Source organism: Buceros rhinoceros, unplaced genomic scaffold (genome assembly GCF_000710305.1).
Source record: "Buceros rhinoceros silvestris isolate BGI_N320 unplaced genomic scaffold, ASM71030v1 scaffold41976, whole genome shotgun sequence".
Taxonomy (NCBI): Eukaryota; Metazoa; Chordata; class Aves; order Bucerotiformes; family Bucerotidae; genus Buceros; species Buceros rhinoceros.
The window spans coordinates 3,154-18,338 of NW_010417735.1; the positions used below are offsets into that span (position 1 = coordinate 3,154).

At 47.5% G+C, this 15,185-nt stretch overlaps 2 protein-coding genes across 3 annotated transcripts in view; one reads left to right on the forward strand and one right to left on the reverse strand.

Moving 5' to 3' along the window:
- The first annotated feature begins 451 nt into the window (after positions 1–451).
- On the forward strand, positions 452–10,163 carry PSPH (phosphoserine phosphatase). 2 transcript variants are annotated; one of them, XM_010138267.1, is made up of 6 exons: positions 452–708; positions 5,206–5,364; positions 6,027–6,161; positions 7,736–7,881; positions 8,627–8,775; positions 9,978–10,163. In XM_010138267.1, exons 2-6 carry the CDS (start codon positions 5,225–5,227, stop codon positions 10,086–10,088), a joined length of 681 nt encoding a protein of 226 aa, XP_010136569.1. In that variant the 5' UTR covers positions 452–708; positions 5,206–5,224; the 3' UTR covers positions 10,089–10,163. The 2 variants fall into 2 exon arrangements, with proteins under 2 accessions (XP_010136569.1, XP_010136568.1); XM_010138266.1 differs by lacking the exon at positions 452–708 and having other exon boundaries at positions 5,030–5,364.
- Positions 10,164–14,244: 4,081 nt separating this feature from the next.
- Positions 14,245–15,185, reverse strand: part of GBAS (glioblastoma amplified sequence) — a 9,419-nt gene continuing 8,478 nt past the window's right edge. Inside the window, exon 9 of the mRNA XM_010138268.1 lies at positions 14,245–14,527. Within this exon, the coding sequence (XP_010136570.1) occupies positions 14,463–14,527 (65 nt within the window). The 3' untranslated portion in view covers positions 14,245–14,462. The remainder of the gene's footprint in view (positions 14,528–15,185) is intronic.

Sequence of the window (15,185 nt, forward strand, 5' to 3'; positions counted from 1 at the left end):
TGTGTCCCCTTGCACCGAGTGCCCGGCTGAGCCCACGCAGTACAGCAACCCACTCACAGCCCCTGCAGCTCACCAGGGCGAGTGCAATTTTCCTGTTGCTTTTGACAACACTGAGTCTGGGGAAACAAATCAGATGCTTCTCATAAGCAGATTTAATCTGCCTCCAAAGCGTTAGGTGAATTCTGACTGGATGTTCTGTGTGTGTCCCCTTGCACCGAGTGCCCGGCTGAGCCCACGCAGTACAGCAACCCACTCACAGCCCCTGCAGCTCACCAGGGCGAGAGGAAACAGCCAAAAAACCGGCACTCTGCGTGGAGCCAGGCGGGTTTGCCCAGCCCCGGCTGGTCCCCCCGCCCGTGGCACAGCGGGGACACTGCTCCCCGGCCCCCGGCCTGCCAAGCCATGCCCACCCAAGCTGGGAGCGCCCCAAGCCGGGCCCGAGCTCCTCCCCCGACGCAGGCGAGGTTACACCTCTCTCCCTACAGCGAACAGCTGGACTTCTCTGGTTACATGTGTGCAGCCCCTGAAGGCACCACCCGGGCTGGCTGACTCAGCAGATTATAAAAGAGTGATGGACAAAATGCGGCTTTCCTCCAGAGCAGCCCGTGGCGGGCTGTTGATGTGACCGAAGGTCTCAGCTGATCCCTTCCTTTCTTGTGCAGCCAAGAGGTTTGCAGCAGCAGCAGCAGCCACGGCCGGTACAACACTGTAAGTCACCGGGAACGTGTTTTTCTCTCGGTTTGGAAGGGGTTGGCATTTGGCGTATCAGATCCGTAACAGTCACCATCGTTTTTTCTAGCATAGCAAATGACGCGTATCTTCTGCCGGGGCTGTGCCTGTGCTGCCCTGCAAGATGCAGCAGCAGCGTGGTGCCTGTTTTATAAGAGCAGCGTGAATGAATGATGCAATCGTGCAGGGGGGACGCATCATCGTCCTGTCAGGACAGGCAAGAGGGGATTGGAGCTTTGGGAGGTGCATGTCAACATCCATCAGGTTCATTCTAGCCCTTTTCAACTACTTTTGAAGAGGTGCTTAAATAAATTCCCTGTAGGCACCGCTGTTCAGGTGTTAGTGTAAGGCTGCCAACAAGTCACCTCTTGACGCGCGTGTAAGTTTGTATCACTACCTTTAAAAAACAAACAGAAAACCAGGAAGCGTGAGACTTAGTGAGCTTAAGGACTGAATCCATCTATTCTCACACCAAAAACCACAGAAACTCACGATTATGGATGGATGGGATGAATTGGAGTGGTACTCAAAGGACACAGACAGTCACAATTTGCTTAAAAGTAACCGATCTGCTTCAATACACCCCCTTTCCTCTAAAGCTTTCAAACCACGCTGTAATACCGAGCACAGAACCTCAGCCCTGAAAGCCATATCACTGTGTTATTGCCATTTTACAGACCCAGGACTAGAAACGAGGAGGATTAAATGGTTTGTTTAACTCCATGGAAACACTCTGGCGGGCACTGTTACCAGCAGGACCACTCATGTAGTGGGAACAGCTCCTGAGAAAAGTTTCAGGACCTCTTTTCTCAAATCCCTTACTCTAAGCAGCAGTTTCCTTTCCATGCCACAGCAGCAGTTTAATGTGGCTGCATTTCTTTTCATCTCGCTGCACGTTCAATGCAACGTTGTTGTTCTGCTGCGGGAATGTACCCGCGTGAAGTGCTCACCCTCACCTTGTTAAGTGGGAATCAGCAACACCAGAAACTGTTTGCAAACTAGGACATTCCTAAGTGATCTGTTTAAAAAGGTATTTTAGGTACCACTGCATTCGTCACGTAATCTGCATTTTTTCACAGCAATAAATGTGAACATAATGCACAGTAGCAGCGTGGCAGCGCTTCTGAAAGGTGAAATATGGAAACAAGTGAAGCGCAGTGACAATGCGGGGTTTGAGATCTCGTCAAGATCTCATCACAATACGCCAGCCCCAGAACTGCCGGGGTCTGAGTACCGGTTATCCGTTCCCGATGCATTACACGCAGCGATACTGGGGATGTTTCAGTTTTCCACCGCGCAGGAAGTGCCCAGCTATGCAGGGTCAGCAAACAGAAGAGGTTTCAGTTGTTTTCCTTTGACATGTGGCCTTACATAATTCCTGCGCTTGCTTCTGTGACTCCACCCTCGCTGTTACGAAACAGAACTGCTTCTTGTGGAGCGCAAGGGGTTTTTTTCCAAACGGCCCAATGAAGCATTTCGCAGTCTGGAGACAAGGATCTCAGGGGAAGGATCTCATCTTCCCTTGTGGTTTCCTTTGACTCCATCTTTATCTCAAGTTTCACCCTACCTCTCCCTCTGTCACTCTTTTCTCATGTCTCCTCTAGTCACTTTTTTGCCCATTGTTTCTTCTCTTCCCTGTTTTCTTCTGTTCAGCTTTTCCCCGTGATATTTTATTATCAGGCCGGTTGAAATGTTTGCTGCCGGGACACTTTTCCAGCCTGCCCGTAACAGGGTAGCAATAGCTTTCCTGTCTGAAATTCAACAGCAGAGAGATCAGACTCCCTACCCTTGTTTTTCATATGGAGAGAGAACTTTTCTGTGGGAATTTCCTTTTTCTCCCATCTCATTAAAACGCTGATGCATTTAAGCAATCAGATGTCCTGTATTTCAGAGGAATTAACCTCTGCCAACTGTAGCGGCCAGCAGCACTCTGGAATACAATCCTGCTGTTCCCTCACTGCAGCTGCTTGTCCACAGAAGGGTTTTACACAGCTGCAGTTCTTTTTGCTCATGTTTCCAGGTGACACCTACCTGTGGACAAAGCGCTGTGTCAGATGGCCCAGTGGATATTTTGAAAACAAGGGAAGGAGCAGAACCTCTCCTGCTTGTGTTTTCCCCCATTACTCAATCCCTAATAGCTTTGCTTTATGCTCTCGACTATGTTTAGGGCGGGGGAAAATAACTCACAAGTTACTGCAGTTGGCATGTTCCCATTCGAAATGGCATTTGCCAGCCCCTGGAACCGATAGTGACCCCAGAGCTCTGCCAACAACAGCAGAACCTTATGTCACTCCCAGCGAACCACCTGAATCCTAAAATTTGCTTTTCCCAGCAGGGAGACTCCCTGCTATAGCTGAAGCTGCCTCCAGAGGTTCTTTGCTTCTGTGCGAACTTCCCTGCTTTACAGTTCATCACAAGTTCTCCAACACGTGTGGAGGTACCTTAGCCAAAACTGCACCTGGGTTTTCCAGGACTCAGTGCCCAGCCATAGCAGAAAGGGCAAAGATTTTAGCAGGTCATGGGAGAAGGGAGATCCGGAACTACTAACGGTTTCTGTGTTTCAAATCACAACTCTTCCCTTCCAACTTGTTTGTAGGTGCTATAAACTGCAGCTTGCACTCTTTTGAAAGAGTTGTTGCATGGAACAGAGAGAGGACAGGGTTAATTCCAACCATGACTCCACAACTGCATCCATAATTCCTCCTCTAACTTGTCTATTTGTCCATCAAAGTGCAAAATCCTCCACAGTGGTGGCATGATGGACTCGTCAGGATGCTCGTAAGGAGCATCCAGACAGGAGTGAGGAAAATGCAGGTACCAGAGAAGGAAAGGCTGATGTCTCTTCCTTCCAGCTCCCAGTGGATGCTTCTAGCAATAACATTTTTCTCAGAGAGATTAACATTTTGAAGCATCTATCCAGAAACATACTGCAGGTTCCCACCAAGAAATCCCATAACGGAGCGGTGTCCCCACACGGTGACATTGCATCACTGTGTGGTGATGTTGCAGTGCTGCCCCCGGTTAGCATGAGGCAATGTGATGGCTTTGCGCAACAAGGCACCAGTGCTGAAACACCGTGACGCAAATGTCACGCAACAGTGATGCAATGAGTTTGTCCAGCACAGCAAACCTTTAAAACTGGCACCAAACCCATGGCTGAATTTTTGGTGGCCTTTATAATTTTCAGTTGGCTGGAAAAAATGAACACCCTGCCATTTAAAAACTGTTAGTGGTGTTTTTTAATTCTGCTGCACAAACAGCTCTAGGCTGTCAAGGCCTGCCCTAAAGTCAAAGCCCTCCTGCTCAGAAAATCCAAATCTTCCACTGAAAACACGGCTCTGCGGAGCCAGTGTCACGCCAAGGCTAACACAAAGTCAACTGGGAACTGGCTGTCTGCTGTCCACCCTCTGCCCAGTCGTGGCTCAGAGCCAGCCTCTGTCCGTGGCCACTGGCGGAGAGAGGTTTCTCTCACGTGCCGCACTGATGGCACATGTCTGGATTTCCTATACAAACAGTGAGGTCTTTATAGAGAAATATAAAACCCCACGTGCTGTCTGCAGCAAATAATTCTTTAGTGATGCCTCTAAGGCCAGACCAAGGTTTTACAATACGTTGTGGGAGTAAAACCCCCGGTTCCTGTTCCTGCTGTGGCCATTAGCTATTTAGCTGTGATCTCAGTGAGGGTACAAAAGTCACCTCAGCACCGGTGCTTACCATGTGTGAGCCCGGGATGACTCCTGTCCGGCAGCGAGCTCCATCAGTACTCATCAGCTCCTGTACTTTTCCACAGCAACCTACAGAGTGACCATCTTAACAGGCTGAGTGAAGTTCTCAAAGCCCAAGACTTTAATGGATTTTATCCAAGACCAATGCCAGTGCTAATGGCCAAGTCTTCTGAGCATTCATGAGAATTCTCATCGGTGAGAAGATGTGGTTTATATTAATCAGGACATAGGAAAGGACCTAAACCTTCATGATTTAGGGACAACCCCTCACTGATAGGTTTAAGGCAGTTAAGTCTACTGCAGTCAAGCAAACCCGTAGGGGCTGGATGTCTTTCACTAGCTAATTGGACACACTAGACTGGGTCTGATGAGAAATCAGCAAGGGCAAGGTAAGTCAGAGAGCTGCAAGCCCCACGCAGCAGCTGGCAGTCTGATGGTTCACCACAGGCCAAGTATTACAACCTTGAACCCCATGTGAACATCAATGGGCCGAGCCTGCAGGGAGCAAATCAGCAACTGCCCAAAGCTCCACGGCCCACCTGTAACGTAAATTGAACATCAGCAGGCAGCAACAGCAGGGAGCAAATCAGCACCTGCGCCAGACCTCCACCACCGCTCACAGGCTTTGATAAAAGCTGGCCATCAGGCTGTGCTCGTCCCTACTCGCGAGGACCAGAGTGGCTGCGCCAATGGCTCAGGACAGAGTGCAGTACTCTCACTCAGAGAAAGACTTTATCTTGTCCCCTCACAGCAAGAAGGGTCCTAAAAGGATGGCGTCCCTCTTGGAGATGAAGGAAATCTTCCGCAACGCCGACGCAGTGTGCTTTGATGTGGACAGTACCGTCATCCGGGAAGAAGGCATCGATGAGCTTGCCAAGTTCTGTGGAGTCGGAGACGCCGTGGCAGAGATGTACGTACATTTGCCGTCCTCTTCATGGAAAATGTGGATAAGGTTCACCTGTGACAGTGAATTTACAACAGGGATTAAGTCAACTCTGTCAGAGATTAGTACAGTTTAGAAAGGATTTTAGGAGTAAGTGGAATTAATGCTTAATGAAGTAACTTCTTTTGGAATTGTGAAGCCACTCAACAAAACCGTACTGAATAAATTCTCTAATTTAAGTTTCTTCGATAGACTAAGAACAGCTCTCATCATGGCCAAGCACCAGCAAACCTTATGATGAGAGACAAGGGAGGGGACAACTCTTAACACTCCTCTGAGGGTGATGCTTCCGTTGATGCTTGTAGCGAAAGCTCTGCTACTTTCAGAAGAGGGACCTAAGCTGCAGTTTGGGAACACGGGTCCCCGTGGCTCAGATGCCCTCACAGCGGGAAGGAAGCACTTGTCCTTTTCCTTACTGGCTCTCCCAAGAGCTCCCATCTGTGGAGATCTACCAGTGGTTGCTACCAATCTTTCCAGTGTCCCGATCTCCTTTACCACACAGATCCGGTGTAACCTAGAACCCACGGTCTGCTTCCTTGTTCCTGTCATTCTTCTTTAACTAACTCTTCCTGGGAGAAGCCTCAACTTGTTCAGTGTCACTGATCTGCTTTCTCTGGGTCTCAATTTAGGACGCGCAGAGCTATGGGTGGCACTGTAACATTCAAAGCAGCTTTAACAGCACGACTAGGTCTCATACGTCCCTCCTATGAGCAAGTGCAGAAATTAATATCCGACAACCCACCGCAGCTAACACCAGGAATCAGGTAAGAAGAATTTCAGATGATCTAACAAAAAAGTCTTCCAATGGCGTAAATCAACCCAGTTCTGTGCCGTTAGGGAGGCTGTAAGGCCACAGAGCTGGTTTCGATTGCCTCCCTACTCCACCTGCACGCTGTCTGCGTACAGAGCTCATATCAGGAGCGTACACCGGCCTGAGGCCGCGTCAGGTGGGTAAACACCCACAGAAAGAGAAGCGTCTTTGGTGTTAGCTGGTGTTTTGGCTGGCAAGCTCAAATACTGGCCTGAGGATTAAATTTTTAATCTGGAAAAAAACCTGTTCACTGCTAGGTTTTGATGGAACTGGGAGGGATTTAATACCCAGTATGAACTGGTGGCTTGGTCTATCCTGCAATTCTATCACCGCTCTCTCACCCTTGTGCGTGCAGACACACCCCTGAACTCAGCTGAGGGGACCCATTGCTCAGAGCTGCCCGTTCTGCACTGGAGCCCCTCAAAAAGTATTAAAAATCCCTTCAGGGGAAATTCATATTTGTGTGTACATTCACTCATCTGTGGGAGGGAACAAACATTAACTATCTAAACTGACAGGGGTTTTTTCCTATTCAAATTGTTTCAAACAACTGAAAAGAATTTCTTTACTACGAAATCTGGCCACAGCTCCAAGTCTAAAATATTCTTAGCACAGACGGTAGTTTTAGATGATGAGCTTGTGTTTTCTCCTTGGAACGAGGCACATGCTCAGCTTTTTCTGTAGAAGGCATAGCTAGATGGGACTACAGAGAGTACACTGTTGCCTTCTTTGGAATCACATGATTTTCCTTTTCATTCCTTCCCTTTCTTCCTCCTTTTCGGTGCAGCCCGCTTTAAGCCTCCACTTTGCTTTTTAGTATTTAGTATTTCTGGTGTTCCTGCCACCGCTCCCAGTGCTCAGCGCTGCTGCATGCTGATCTCCCGCTTCTAGAGCCAAACCCGCAGAACTTCCCCCGCCCGCAAGCCCCCTTGACATTCACTGGCTCTGAAAGCTTCCACCAGTTGTGACTCCTCTCCTGGAGCCGGTGCCCTCTTCTAAAGACAGCACCGACGTCCAGCGTCTGGGGAACCAGCTCTGAGGTAGAATTCATCTGCACGTCGCACTCTTTTCAGCCCACTTTTGCATTTTGGTGCAGTGGCTTTATCTCCCCCACATCCCCTACCTTCTTCTGCATTACAGGTTGATTTTCTTGCTGTTTTACTTCAGAAAAAAATCTGAACTGGATCTACTCTCATTTCTTCAAGGGAACTAATGTGAACAGTATGAAAATGTAACGAAAATGCTTCCAGAGAGTGCTTGTTTCTGAGCAACTAAGTACCTGTCTGCCTCTAGATGTGATGTTCTGCTCAGCCCTTTTCGAGCAAGGTGTACACACAAACTTGCGAGAAAAGCAGGAAAAGCTTTGGGCAGCAGAGATGGATGGAGCTGGAAAGCAGCACGCACCCTAACTGAGCTGCAGGAACACCACCTGCGGGTAGCCTTGGTTAGAAAAGATGGATTTTAGCCTTCCCGTTACCCCGAGATGCTGCCGGGCCCTCACGCCTGGTGACTCTTCTTTCTTCGCAGGGAGCTGGTGAGCAGGCTTCATCAACGAGGGGTCCAGGTCTTCCTGGTCTCTGGGGGGTTTCAGAGCATCGTGGAGCACGTGGCCTCGCAGCTGAACATTCCAACAGCAAACGTCTTTGCCAACAGGCTGAAGTTTTACTTTAACGGTGAGATTCTCTCAAAACCTCTTTTCTTTGCTAATTAATGCCACGTTTGTGGTTCAAACTCTCAGATATTGGGCTATGGATACTGTCCAGCCTACGTGACCTTGTTACCAATCCAGCCAGCCCCAAGCGGGAGAACTGCGAGACCCTACCGGAACCGAGAGTGCAGGGCATTTTCCAGCCATACGAACTAGAGCTGTAGTTACTTTTTAATTGAGAGCTGTGCCAAAGGTAAAACACGTTACGTTGCTGGCACCAGAGCTGCCTTTTCTCTTGCTCCTTCGAGTTAAAGAGTTTATTTCACTTACCTGCTTCCAGAGGCAAAATTCACTTTGAGCAACTCGGAGGTACGCAGGGAGACTGATGTACTTCAGCGGCGCTGCTCTGGACTTTAAGCTAGTGTAACTGAGGAGAACTGGAGTTAGCGAGGTTGTTTCTTACTGAAGGGTTTTGTACACTGTCCACACATCACACTGGATGCTGCGTTTGAAAGGTTCACACCAGAACTGGACCAGAGTGACTGGGAAGGGCTCTGGAACACTGCCCATACAGGGCTGCTCCTTTTGTCTCAGAACTCGAGCTCTCTGAAAACATCGCCACTGAAGGCCTGGGTAACATCCTAGTTTTCGTGCTTACCTTCCTGGGGATGCTGGTATTGTGAGGCTTACAGGGCTGCCTGTGACAAGCTGTTGGCCGAAGTAAAGACCAGCAGCTTCTGGGTCTAACCTGCCCTTCCACCGTGTTCTAGGAGAATATGCAGGATTTGACGAAACACTACCAACGTCTGAGTCAGGGGGGAAAGGAAAGGTTATAGCTCATCTGAAGGAAGAGTTCCACTTCAAGAATGTAGTTATGATTGGAGATGGAGCTACAGACATGGAAGCCTGTCCCCCGGCTGTAAGTATTACAGAACTGGAACTCTAAATTCCTTTTGAGTGATTCCTTTTTTGGGGGGACGTGCCCCCACCCCGGTGCAGCTGGAACGGATTATAGGACTTCAGGGAAGATCATTAGCACTTTCCAGAGCCTAGAAGACATCTGTGTAGGTAGTTTTCCTCTAGAATGCCTGCACCATGCAACGGCTGGTTGCTCAGGTCGGACAATCTCAGTAAGGGTGTCACCCTCTAACTGGGTCTAGCAGGACTGTGTGACCTGTCTCAAAGCAAGCTGATAGCATCCTGCCTGCCCTTCCCCTCTGTGTCCTGACAGGAAGCACTTGCTTCTGGGCAGAGGTCTTACCTGCAAGACCCTGGTTCTGAACACTGATTAATCGGGCTTAGCACGAAGGTCTGGCACGGATCTGGTGCACGTTTACCTGGTACTGGTCTAGCAAGAGGGTTCATCTCCCTGTACAGAGATGTATCAGCCCTGACAGGGTGAAATCACTAAAAAATGAGTAGAAAGACAACTTTCATAAACTTCACAGAGGAGAGGCCTTGATTCCATCTCCCCTTAGCACCCCTCTCTACATCAGAGTACCCCAATACCCCTTCCTGGCCCGTGCTGAGGGACAGACACCACAGTGCAAGGAAACGCCCAGGAACAAGCTCAGCAGCTGAGGGTTTGCTCACTGATTTCTACCTGCAGGCCAAAAAGCAGCAGTGGAAATTTTAAAGACTGCACTTTCACTGCAGAGGGTTTTCTAAGATGTAGAAATGGTGGTTGTTCCTGGTTAATGATTGGAGACGTGGTTAATGTTTACTTTTGGTGTCTATCGAACGAGGTAAACAGAAGTAAGATAAACAGCACAGGGACAGTCGTGAGCCGCTGCGTGAACGTTAACTCATTCTTGAATAGCAAGGCCTTATGTTGCGTCACATTTACATCAGGTTTTCAGTAAAATCTCAGATCTGAACAACCCTGACATTACGAAGCACTCAGACACAACTTTTTTGGAACGAACTGTGGCAAAATTGAATGTTAATCATGTTCTTGTTAGCAAATTTGAAAAATGAGCAGGCAGAGTAAAATGGAGGAAGAGGCAGGGAGGAACACCATCATTTTAAACTCCCATCTTAAACCCAGACTTAACTGCTGAGAATCTCCATTCCTTACGTGGGACACAGTAACATCGGGGTCCACTTGTTGTGTTTCGCCAGGACTGCTTCATCGGCTTTGGAGGAAACGTCATCAGGAAGCAAGTAAAGGAGAAAGCCAAATGGTACATTACTCACTTTGACGAACTGCTAAAGGAACTGGAAGAACGATAAATTATACAGCAAAACGATATATTTAACAACTATAAATCCATATATAATGCAATTAAACATTTATTTGTTTGCAAAGGTGTGTTCTGGATTTTTTAATGATTCTGGGTATGGGGTACCTTCATCTCTGGCCTGAAACTCATGTTGCAAATGGCACCATTCGACTCACAGTACCTTATTTTGAACATGATATGATTTTCCAAGCATCTTTTCCAAGGTGGCAGAAGTCAGTTGATAATTCACTCACAAGGGAAGTCGAAAGGCAGGAAATCCTCAGGAAGTTAAAAATACCATAACAGGTTGGCTCCTGGTCAATACTGCACATCTCTTGTTTCAGAATCACTGAAGCTAATACCTCTGCTTATTCTGCGTACCGAAAGAAAGGGGCCACAAACAAAAAATTTGTAGCATAATGATAATAATAATATAGTCTAAAAGGTAGACAGCATAGGCCTTTCCACTCCAAAGAATCTCTGACCGAGGTCAACCAGGGAACAGACAGCTAGGAAATGTTACTAACTCTCTCTGATTTCACTAAAATACAGCTACAGGAGAACCTGAGATGTGAGAATGGGAAAAGCTCCACCAGTGTTAAAACATGTCCCATCTCCCACTTCCTTCCACCCACGTAACACCATCCCAGGGGAAATACGGGTAGGTAAGACATGGTTTGACCTGGAAAGAGCCATCTGTGCAGGCTCGTCTTCTGGGTGCTCACCAACAGTCCCCGCGTTCCTCTGGAAACTGAAGGTCAGGCTGAGCGCTAATTCCCTTCCGTCCCACCGTGTATTTCATAGGTAGGAAGAGAAGCAAGCGATATGCTGACCTCTCCAAATCTCCCCGTCTCCACAAGATAACTACAGGTTTTCATAACTTGCACTAGATTTCCTGAATTTAGTAAGATTAAATCAAGGCACCGTGGGAGAGCTCCTGTCCAATTGGTTAAGCACCACCAACAACTAGACCAAATACCGGTTCTGTCCCTGCTGTGACTCTCCGAAAGGACACAGGGGCAAGAGGCCTTAAGGAAGCCCCGGAGTGATGAATGGCAGCTCTCAGTGACACCATCTAATGGCTTTGACTACGGCCATAATTGCTTGAAGTTACAACAGTATTTAAATACTGGAGAAGTAGAAGGGTTAAAACAAATCCCGAAACCAACTTCTGGAGGGTTTTTAGAGAAAGGCAGACATACGAACAGCTACACCGAGTATCTGCATACAGAGTTTGAGAAGCTGCTCCAAAGCCAAGACAGACAATAGCTAGCAGGCTGCTCTCCTGGGAGCGTTAAAGATGAGCCCTTTTAAAGGCTTCCTGAGAAAAACCTCAGCCAGCTCCAGGGCAGCTCATGTACAATCATGCTTTTGTTCAGTCAAGCCGGCCCAAGTATGAACTCTCTCCGCTCTCCTTCAGCGTGCTCCTCCACGGTTCTACAGCTACGAAGCGGAATTGTTACCACAGGGTTCAGAATTAAAAGGCCACTAAAAAAAAAAAAATCTACCATCCAGCTGATGGGCTTTAGCTGCAGGCCCTGACCCTGCGCCACGGGACACGCTTCTCTTCCAGCGAGTGTAATCTCACCAGTGCCCCAGTCAGAAGCCCGTGCCACAGACACCTTAACATTCACAGCAGAGCCTGCTGCCAGTCTGAGTGCCATGGAAACATGGCCTGGTGCCAAGGGTTTCACAAGAGCTCTTTAGGTCTGACTGGTTCGGAAAAAATACCACTCCCCTCCCCCTGGGCAAACAGCAAGCCTGACCCCTAGCCCAGAGCTACTGAAGGGATCACTTAGCTCAGCGAGTGGCTAAGCTCTTGTGTGTAAAGTACTGGAAAAAACCAGGAGGGAATAAAGCAGCGTGAGGGAAGTTTCGATGTTACAGCCAAGCTACCGATTTCCCTGAGCATACCCCACCACAAAGTTTTAATTGTGTCTTCATTGCAGTGGAACAAGAATTGATAATTACCAGAGGCACTCCCAGGCACTGGGAAGTGCCTTCAGTTCTGAACTCCACAAATTCTGCTCAAAGAAACGCTGACCTCTGGCTAGTCCCAGGAGGAAGGCTGGCTCAGCCACAAAACTAAGAGGGAAAACCTCCACAGCGTTCACAGAGGGGAAACCCAGCTTCAGAAGGGGCTCAGGCAAAGGGAAGCGAGAAAAGATGGGCATTACTTGGGTTTATCTGCTGCGTTCTGTTTGGTGAGCTTCCATGGTACAGGTACCTAACAGAACAGGAACTCCTCTCCCTCTGGTGACAGCCAGCCTGAAGCTCAGGACAGCGGGAGGCACACTGGCAGTATGTGACAGCACCAGCGGTGGGAACTCAGATCCTGCAAAGACTGGAGAGATGGGAGCCGTATGCCGTGTGATGTCACCCCGCAGAACATCCAGTGATTCCCTACATTTCTTATTCAGGCAGAACATCACAGTCCTTAAACAAGAGCTCTGCCTGGCTGAATTTAATTCCTAGTGCTTCCGGCTGAAGGGACGAGACACCGGCTGCATCAGAACCCACAAAAGCCTTGAACTCCAAAAATGGGTTTGCCTTTCGTTTCTGACAGAGATTGTTGCTTATGAGGGGGGAGTTACCGGGACAGTTCTCTAGGAACAAGACATATGAGAGGATACTGGGAGAAGTAAGGACCGGAAGCTGGTATCATCATCCTTTCTGTCCTTTTGCAGTGATCCCAAAAGTCTGGAAAAATGGCACGCCCCAGACGATAGTTCCGCTAGTGACCACTCTGCAAGAAGGAACAGCTGAAGCGATGCAGTGGCACACTGAGTAAGCCAAGCCGGGAACTTCAAGCTAATATAGAACAGAATTTTACCCAGTAAAATCCCACAATCAGTTGAAAACAGGAGACAAGAATCAGATCAAATACTGACCCTGTTCAAGATGAAACTCAAGCGAAGGTCAGAGTGCAGGGTATTGCACACGGGAGGAAAAGAAGGAATTGGACCTGAAGAAATGAAGCACAATTTGTGGCGAAAAGCATCTTGTGTTTGTCACCACAGCACAAGTGACCTCTAGAACATGTAGCAAGCTGGGATGTAATGGAGATACTGCAAATCATTTTGGAGGAGAGCAGAATACAGGGAAAGGCTGTCCCTGACGCAGAGAAGGGATACTGGCTCACGAAGCTGAAATACTCTATGCAGTTACTCACATTTTCCGCAATAAACGCTGCAAGATGAGAGAAAACACAGGTGGTACAATACATATGAGGTGCCAGTAAAATGTGAAAATTAAAAGGATTTTATTGACCGGTATGTTCTTCCTGAAAACTCATTGAAACGTACAAACTGGACAGTCAGCAACCGATTTGCACATTCAGCGTGTTACACTGATTCTTGTAGCCGCTTTAAAGAGAATAATATTTTCACTTACAAGATGTTCACATCATTGCAGACACCAAAAGTGTTGATATATTCTAGTCTAGAAGTGAAACAAAATAGAACTGGACATAATGGTACATGGCTTTATGCCAATCCTATGGACTCAACATGCGCGTTTCAGACACCAACCCCTAAGTACCCACTGCACAGTTAGTGAAACACCTGACCAAGTGTATGTCTGAAGTCATGACTGCTTATTAAATTAAACCCCTTTTCCTAGACTGCCAGGCTGTTTGTAGAGATAAATGTATTTCACGCGATTCCCTGCAGAATGTCCAGACAACCACGTCTTGTCAGCATTGCTCTGAGAACTGTAGGTTGTGCTTTGCCAAATTGATTTCAGGTGTAGATAAGGACAAAACTGTGCCATCAGCTTCAGGCTCCTTGCCAAAGAGAGTGCCCCGCTCTGCCCATAAGCTGTCACCTGTCACACAGTATCGCCCTCTGTGAATGACTGCCCATTTGTAAATTAGGAGCTATTCACTGATTTCAGGCTTGCTAGAACAGCGAGGTGGATTTCAGAGCTGCCTGTGGGCTTCAGAGCTTCTCATTCCAGAACTGCCATGTTTGGTTTGAAAACCTGCAGTCGTTACAATGCTACAGAAAGGCCACAGCAGCTGCAAGGCTCTGTTCTGTTGCTGTTACTGACCTTCGGGTGTTGGCCGGACCAACACCCTCCAGGTGAGGCCGAAGACATGGAATACTGTATGCCATACCTAACCGGAGCAGCTGTCTTGCAGAGAAGCTCTTCTAGGTCTCTGTGCTTGTTTTCAACTAACCAACCTTTCAACTACAGCTCTGTATTTCTTTTTTTTCCTGGTACAATTCTAGGAGCAAAAGGTCATCAAATTCTGAAGAAAAGAGGTCTCTTTTATAAGCTCAATACAGTATTTTATATTTCAGACTATGATATACTATGTATACCATAAATTAAGACAAATACTTGTCACTTTATCTATGTAGGCACAAGTAAATCAGTGACTTTACTGAAGCGGAGAAATCTTCAATGGTATCATAATTCTGGACTCCATTTCCTGAATAAGGGGCACTGAAAAAAATGGAGAGAGGGTTTAATTTCACCAACAGAGATCATTAGCAGTTCAGCACACTCAGTTTGAACCGATATTACTGTCGTCAAATTACTCTCCAGCTAGTGCACGCTAAGGCATCGGTAACCACCAACGCTCCTGTACCTGATGCAGAGTGCTTCCGAGAACAGTGATTTTGTAATATAATCCCTCTGCTCCTTTGAAGATAAGTATTTCTGTTTCTTTTTGCCATACTGAAAGTCCTCCTGCGTTTTTCTGGTGTCTTCCTTTGAAGCGTACCCCACGGAACCCAAGGCTGACACGCTTAGCACAGTTCCGTGAGTTCTGCTATGAGAGCTACCTTTGACCTCAAAGATCTCCTGGCTTCTAGTTTCAAAGTCTGCACTCCCTTTTCAAAGGAATGCATTTAACAAAGTTCAATATTTAAGGAAATATCAGAGGTAATAATTTAATATAAAGATTAATTCAACTACTGCCTCCCTAAGTTTCTGGGCATGAATGTAAGCATTTACACAAATCTGTTGGTCTACAGGATGCTGTGTGTATAAAAATGTACTATTAACGAGGCAATTATTTAGCAATTAGGCAACTCTTCCACGTTCGTACGACCAATTGCAAAATTCACTTTAGAGCTTAGTGAAACATCCCTCCTTTCAG

Bases quoted from the DNA above. Each gene is read 5' to 3' on its own strand.
- PSPH (XM_010138266.1), top strand. From the start codon at position 5,144: ATGGCTCAGGACAGAGTGCAGTACTCTCACTCAGAGAAAGACTTTATC. The intron at 6,162-7,735 runs GTAAGAAGAATT...CTTTCTTCGCAG, and splicing joins CAGCTAACACCAGGAATCAG to GGAGCTGGTGAGCAGGCTTC. The intron at 8,776-9,977 runs GTAAGTATTACA...GTGTTTCGCCAG, and splicing joins TGGAAGCCTGTCCCCCGGCT to GACTGCTTCATCGGCTTTGG.